Source organism: Acanthisitta chloris, unplaced genomic scaffold (genome assembly GCF_000695815.1).
Source record: "Acanthisitta chloris isolate BGI_N310 unplaced genomic scaffold, ASM69581v1 scaffold28320, whole genome shotgun sequence".
Classification (NCBI taxonomy): domain Eukaryota; kingdom Metazoa; phylum Chordata; class Aves; order Passeriformes; family Acanthisittidae; genus Acanthisitta; species Acanthisitta chloris.
The window spans coordinates 12250-20317 of NW_008652640.1; the positions used below are offsets into that span (position 1 = coordinate 12250).

At 36.8% G+C, this 8068-nt stretch overlaps 1 protein-coding gene across 1 annotated transcript in view; it reads left to right on the forward strand.

Moving 5' to 3' along the window:
- Window positions 1-5898, forward strand: part of LOC103805405 (aminopeptidase O-like) — a 7718-nt gene extending 1820 nt beyond the window's left edge. Inside the window, exon 2 of the mRNA XM_009078056.1 lies at window positions 5658-5898. Coding sequence (XP_009076304.1) covers window positions 5658-5865 — 208 coding nt within the window. The 3' untranslated portion in view covers window positions 5866-5898. The remainder of the gene's footprint in view (window positions 1-5657) is intronic.
- Window positions 5899-8068: the final 2170 nt, after the last annotated feature.

The window sequence follows — 8068 nt, forward strand, 5'->3', positions numbered from 1 at the left end:
TTATTTTTGGTATGAGTTTAGGAAATTTAACTCAATATAGTATCTATAGTTACGAAAAGTATTAAATTTGACTGCATGCAAAGGTGGTTGCCCGTCTACCTGCCCTGCTAACTAGTGTTAGCAACACTCAGCTGGCACAGGACACCTCCTCTGTGTGTTCTGAGCATTTGAATGTTTCTTTTAAGCATCTAAATCAGGAACAGTTTTGACTCTTTATTCCTTTCACTACAAAGCATTGTTCTTATTTCAGTGACATTTCATGGCAGTTGTACACAAGCGGATGGAATTTTATGAATCAAAAATGGTGTAGGAAAAGATGAATTGACATGGATCAGGCTGTTTGATGTTAGCAAATAGTCTCAAGCTGGTTTATTTTCAGGCTTTTGTAGGGTATTCCAAAAACTAATGCCTGTCAGAAAATCAGTTTTCATACTACAGTCATTGGAATTTTTCTTAGTACATTTTTAAAGTCAAATTCTATATGTGATAAGCCCGTAAATATAGGGGTAAGCACTCATATTTTTCCTTCCCTTTCTAGAAATAAAACCCATTTATAATGTATAGAGTCCTATTACATTATATTCTCATTGGAGAATTCTTTAAATTGTTCCAAATTATGTGTATGGTGCTTTTTTTAGGCAGATGTCAAATCCCTTGCCAGAGAAGTCTATACTGTGTTTCCAGCCCTGAAGAAGAGTGAACAACAAAGTACAAGCATTGTGTGGCCACTTCCAATGTTTCCTCTAATTTAACATTAGTAAAACATTTTGAAATTTAGCCTATGTGCAATTTTATCAACAATTCCATTTTATTTACTTTAAACAGTGATGTATTATAATATGCACCAAAAAAATCTGTTGAATCAAAAGTTTGTGGGATGAGTTTAGGCAAGTGGAGATATGTGTATACAAACGTGTTATCAGAGCAGGGCACACTTACGTTTTCAGTAGAGCAACTGAACATGTGGAATTTCAGCATTTCCCTGTGTGGACTTTTGGGGCCAAACAAAAAAGTCAACCAGGGAGCTGACTTGTACTAATGGAAAGAGGGAAGATGGGAAAGCTATAAAGAAATTACCAGGAAGCCTACCAAAATACACTTGCTGAAAGAGTCACTCTTGACCTCTCTAAACCTGGATGTTAGCTCCTTCCATCACACTGGTATGATGGCACAGGTGTGTATACAGCTGGGTGATAAGGCATATTAATCTAGCAGGTTCTGCTTAATCTAGCAGAAAGTAAGTCATGGAGGAAAATAATGCCTTATGAGGTTAGTTTGGCATATACCACTGAGGTTAGTTTGGAAGGGAGACAAATTAGAAAATGTGTTATTAAACCATATCTTTATTTTTCAGTGGCATGACGGCATCATTTTGTGTTCTTGAATGCTGGAAAGGCAGGAAAGGAATAAGGAGCTTGTTTTACTTTGTGGGCAAGGTTTGGTAGAATAAGAACCCTGGCACGTCACAGACTAAATTCTAAGAGGTTACCCTCAGCTGTGTGGAATTCTCTACTGTTGTGGCGTGTAATTTTTTTTTTCGAGTAATGAATATTTATATTTGAGTAATTAATGAAGTACTTTGAAGTTTGTTGGATTTCTCATGTCATAGTGTGATTTAGATGCCATGAAGCAACAGAAATCCTGCAGAAATGAGATTACAGAAACAGGAGTGTAATTTAGGGTATGAAACAGCTGCAAACAGCAGTGGTTTTACAGGGAGTGGCCTTGCAGTTGCAAGAGGTCACCACCTTACATCCTTAAATGGAGACCACACTTGAAGAAATAGGGAATGTATTTTTTCAAATGCAGTAAAGGGATAGAGTTGCTGAGCTGGGTGTTTTCCTGGAGAAAGCCTTGAACAGGCAGTAACCAAAGCAGGTTGACATGTCTGAGCCTTAGGACATGTTTCAGGTGTTTGATGGCAGGTATCTCAAGGCCTGCAGATTCCCATTCAGAGAATGGAGAATCAGCTGAACATGTATTATTAGCTTTAAGGTAGTATATTAATTTCTTATTATACTTGATAGGCTTACATGGGAGAGGGACATCTGCCAAGAGCTGGTTTGAACTGGTTTTGTTATGTTGTGAAAATATGTGGACTACTGATGAGTTAGGGTTGCACGAATCAAGTTTTCCTCAGAGAAGTTACTGAACAACAGACAATCCCAAGTCTGCTCTTGGAGCAAAGCCAAACAATACCATAAGTAATACTTGATTTCTTCAGTAGCCTGGATGGCTGTTCACTGGGAATTATTAGTCATACATACAACATAAAGTTGACATGTTTTGTTGGCACTTGTTTTTCCATTGTAGCAAGTAATTAGGCAAATAGCCTGAGTTCTCTGCTTATCTTTCTTTTGCTGTATTCTATTTCTTTATGCCTTCCAGCCTCTTGGTAAAGATTATGGCTGCCATAAATACTGCACAAGATACAGTCGCAGTAGATGATTTGAATGTTCTAAGACCATTCAGAGTGAAAGACCAGAGATGAAGAGGATAAATAGCAGGAAAAAGGAAAGGAACTGTGAAGTTTCTTGCTAGCAGGGGTTGAGATAAATGAGGGGGGGGAAAGCAAATATTGTGTCAATTGGCAAAAGCAGTCTAAACCTAATTATTTGTCATTGCTATTCTTTGAAGTACCTAGGTTAGCTAGTAATTTTACTGGATCAAGTGAAGCCTCTCATCCATATATGGGTAGGAATTATGTTTCTTGTCCTCATCCTCTTATGTGCTGGAATTGTTCTGTCTGACCAGAACAAAGAAAATTGTCAGCTGCAGTGGATGTTGTAAAGTAACTATTGCACTGCACTATCACCAATGTTGCAAAAAGAAATTGCAACTGTAAATGAAGTATTGCAAATATCTTATTAAAATCTTTTATAATTGTTGTTCTGATAGTTTCCTCTCAAAATTTAGAACATGTCTGTTTCATTACTGTTTCCTTAGCAGACTGACATAATTGAATATATTTAGGTATAAAATAATGTAATTAATATATGGAGAAAAATTGTGTTTAAATGATTGAGGAGTGGAAAGGAATCTTAACTTTGAAGAAAAGATTTTGTACTTGACCAGTCTTCCTCCATTTTCCTTCTCACTTTCTACTTGGGCCTTTATTGTAGAGACTTGTGATCTGCCTGTGTGTATGTTTTAGTATTACAATGTCTTAGGAAAAAAAAAAGTCATTATATAATATGTATTATTTCTTACAAAGGGAATGTGAAATATGAAAACTATTGGACTAGGAAGCTTGAAACTAAGCTTTTGGCATAGCTTGTACACTAGCCCTAAGCAAATCTGTTCACTGTGTTTTATTTTCCACATCTGCAAAATGGTATTGACATTATTTGTAAAACACCTTACGGTCTGCAGGTAAAAGTGCTGTCTGTGAGCCAGGTAACATTAGTGGTCTTGGTAGTGTCTATTCTGTGTTATGTTTATACTGTATTTGACACAGCATCAAAACATTCATATTAGCACTGTTCTACCAGTCAGATTTCTGTCATTGTGGCAGTTCCCTCTAAAATTTCTTCAGAATGTGAAAATCCCCTGTACTGCTCTAGGTTGTACCATTGGCACGCAAGAAAAGAGCCTTCACAAGTCATTGGTAAAATATGTCATTAACCCCACCTTTCCTTTCATTCCTATAAACTCTAGTAGGGTCTCTTTTTATAACTATGTATTTTGATAAAGTTTTCATGAATGAGGAACTATCTTTTCATCCCCATCCCCTCCCAGCACACATGTGTTTTAGGGTAACTAATAATAATAATTAGTAATTATAATAATAAGTCCCGTATATATAATAATAATAAGTCCCGTATATATATATAAAATAATAATAAGTCCCGTATCTCTTGGCAGCAGATCCTCCTGGGAGGTGAAAAAGCAAGCTCTTCCTTTTTCTTGTGAACTCACTGCCATGCACCATTTGTTTTTATGGGAGAAAACCCAAATATTTTATGTACTACAGAGTTAATTACAGGTTCAGTTTTAGGAGTTGAATTCCAAATAAATGAAGCGAATTAAAAATGTATACAGAATAGTGATGTTTTACATTTAGCTGTACATTGTGTTTTACTGGTTAGAAGATAGCCCGTTGACTTTGTCTTCACTGAAGTTAACTGAGCTTTGCTGGGTATCTATGTCCTAAGCAAGTCATTCTTATACATGTCAGGGGGAGTCAGATTATTCTCTTTTCTTGTTTGTGTGCATTAAGAATAGGCCTACTTAAGCTGCAGTTTCCATCCCTATTTACTGCAAGGTCTGCTGGCCTGCATTAGTTAAGCCACAGTAACTTGATTGTGCCATGGACAGCTCTGCATCCAATAGCACAGATAACAATTATGACAAGAGGGCAATATATCTGGAGAATTTTTTTCATGTGTGACTGTCAGTATCTCCAAGCTTTTTCCCCCCTCTGTAGTTCAGAGTTGGCTTTAGGTGAGGAGTAATTTGAATGGAGGAGCAGTTTGGAGAAGAGTAAAAGAGATGCTGAGATTTTAGTTGGTGCAGAATAGTTTTGCCTTAACAACTTGTCACCTATTTCGTAAAGTATTTTGATGATTTTTAAACTCAAGTAATGAAATACAGTGATCAAAATAGTTTTAGCCTCAAGCATTCACAAAATAATGTATTGTCCTTCTAGAATATTAGCTTTAAATGTCAAAACTTAAAAAAAAACTGTGTAAGGAAGTGGTGCTTTCAAGATTTTCTTTGTTTTGTTGGAGAAACCTACTGACCGTGTTTGTTTTATATAAGGGGTGGTGTTATGCAAGTAATAGGAATTAAGGTAAAGCTGAAAAATGCAACAAAATAAGTAAACCAAGGATCATTACATTCATCCACCAACAACAGCAAGCTAGAAGGAGTTAGTTAAAGGCCTTGCTAACTTCCCAGTTGTGGCTAAGTGGCTAATGAGAAATTGGCTGGCATGAAATACTGCAGTGGAAATTGGAAAGGGGCAGTAGATGGAGCAGCTGCTGCCTAGGATAGGGTAAGAGAAACTGTAAAAAGAGCAATACTACCAGGAAAGTTCAAATGTGAAAAATGAGAAGGAGGCTGGAACTGATAGAGAAGAAATTCTTTCTTCTTATTATATGCCCTGTGATTGAAATTTTAAAAAACAGGTGAGCTAGGGTGCATTACCTTACTGCAAGAATAAATGTAAAAATATCAGGATTTATTGGGGTTTGGACTACAGAAGACTCAAAACTGGATGTACAGCTGAGTTTGCGTGAGCCTCCAGGTTGTTAATCCTGGAGTAGGAGCACTACTTTGAGGGGATGACAGGGAAGTGTCACAGGTGTTGGTGAAGCCCTGCAATGGCATCTTCAAAAGATACTCAGAAACTTTCTTTGGTCTTGTGGGTTCACTTGGAAGCTATTGTATGAGGCTGGAAGACTCGTGCAAAAGCAAGAGAAGGGAAAGATCAGTTAGTTTTTTTCTAGTTTATGTAAAAATAATAGTGGTAATCTTGTTTATCTTGTCTTAATTGAGTCAGATCATACTTTGATTGGTTCATGTCATACTGGTTTGAAACTGACAAAGGTGAGATATAAAAACAACACCTCAGTACAACAGTTTTATTGATTTTTGGTAGAGAACTTAGTTCAGTCTTTTTTATTGTAACTCCAATCTTTTTTCCTTCCATCTAGGCCATGTGTTTATACAATGGGATCACCAATAAACAACAGAGCCCTTTTCCCATGCCAAGAACCACCTGTTGCCTTGTCAACATGGCAAGCCTCAGTCCGAACAGCTGCAGGCTTTGTTGTGTTAATGAGTGGTGAAAACTCAGCAGAACCAGTCCAGCTTCAAGAAGGTGAAATATATTCTTATAGTAAATTATTTTCAATATTTTAATAACTAGAAATAAAGCTTAGTAAATACATAATTTGTGAAAGAACAAACTTCCTAAACTTAAAAACACTTCCATGCCTATTTGTAATCTCCATGTCATTCTATGGAGAAGTTACCTGTTCAATGCCTCAGGATAACTTAGTAAGAATTCGGGACATCCATGTTCACTGTGTGGCTTCTTCGTTTTTTTCTTTTTCTGTTTCAAAACCTAGATTTCACTTTTTGTAAGTTGGCTTTGTTTTAATCACTCTGCAGTTGAATGTTTAGTAGATGAAGTACCTTATCAGGCTCTCGACAACTTCAGACCTTGTTAGATAATTATCTCTCAGTTTTAGTTCTCCAGTCCAAGTGTAGCTCAGCACATCAGTGATTAGAAGCAGCCATTGCATCATATCTGTTTCATGAAATACATGGACTAGATGAAGAACATCAGGTCAGTGCCCTAAAAGTCTGATCTCTGAGGTGCTCTGTATTTTTTTTTTTATTGATAGAAGAAACCTTTTGCAACAGTAAGCAAACATGCATTTCTTCTTCTGTGTTGGTTCTGCTTTACTCTCTAATTTTCTGTCTGCACAGAGAAGGAAGTTTTTCATGCAGTTCTAGACATAATAAATCTAGGTATGTCTTGCTCCCATTAATTTTGATATAAGCTGTCAAACTGGGTCAGTATTTTCTAGTGTAAGTAGTTCTGATGAAAAGTAGCATATAGGAAAACGTTAGAATTTAATGTTTCTGGAGGGAAAAAACCCTTCTGTTCCCCTTTAAAGAGGCAAGTTTATTCCTGAGGGGGGAAAAAAAAAAGTGTCTGTGATTTGAGAACCATCAGTTAATCCATTTGCTTGGAATTGTCTGGTAATTTTTGGCCATATGTGAAGCCTGTTTCAGGGCTTGTCTCTGCTGTTGAAATATGGAAAACTGCCATGATGAGCTGCTCAGCTCACTTGGAGAATAATGCTCTCCTGTCTCAGCATCAAGAAAGCAAGAAGGCTCTTGATTTCAGACTAGGATAACTGCTTTGCCATCGTTGAATTAGTTTAATCCACACCCATACCTTGATAGTGAGTTGTTGTCTATCCTTTGGTAGTGGCTACATGGTATGAAACATTAAGAGGAAGGAGGATGCTTATATGAATTTCTAGAAATAGAGACCTTTAAAAAAAATTTAGGCAGTAGAAATTGGCATAGATAAGTTAAAGTTGATACTCTCTTAGACCAATTAGCCAGTTGAAAAGATGTATTTTGAAAGAATTATTTCTTCATTAGCTTTGCTTTGTCATTCCAGTTAAAAAAAAACATTAAAATTTATACTTGAGTAAAGAAAAACCCCAAGTAGTTGTGGTGAAAACCTTTTAAAAAATGCTGTTGTTGAAGTGTGTATCAGGGTACCATATAGTTAAAGATGGCACTTTGGCTTAATTACACAAGGTCAGCTTTGTCACCCCATGGAGAACAGAAGGGGCTTTTCTTTGCATCCTTGTAGTTGTTAACTCATGTGTCAGCTCATAGCTTTGTTTAGTTTGGTTTGGTTTGGTTCTCCCTTGGGCGTTGTTTTTTTGTTTTGTTTGGAGTTTGGGTTTTATCTATTTATTTATTTACATACCAAAGGCTAACCCAGTGTATTTCCTTTCCTAAGAACTCTGTGAAGGCAAGAAATGCTGTAAGAAGTCTAGCGGAAAGCCCAATATATAGAAAATTACTCATTTTAGCTTCACTGTGCTAATGAAGTGCTGAGTGAAAAGAGAACTGGGCAGAACCAAATGTGGCATTAAAGTTGGCTCCTTCATGAGCTATGTGACGATGGCAAAGTTTTGTGCTGAACTTTACTAAGCTGAAGTCCTTAGAGTCTTCCTTCTGTGTCTTCTCAAGGTGGAATTCCCAAGAATGTGGATGGTTCTGCTTATGGATCTATGCAGCACACATGATAATTTACACTAATTTTAATGCCATGTATCAGGGTTGCTGGGTTTCTTTAAAGGTAGTAGGTGCAGTGCTCCAGTAGCTCTCAATGGTGCAGTCATGGACGAGACCATTGTTATCTTGGTGCTTATAAACATCTGGAAATGACAAACCAGAGCTGTTTGGAACTGTAAAAATTTAGAAAACAGATACAGAGGAAAGAAGGGAGAAATGATTTAAAAAACCAAACAAACCCAAGGCTTAAGTGCTAATCTGAAGCCTTGAAAATATAATATATTAAAATATAAGT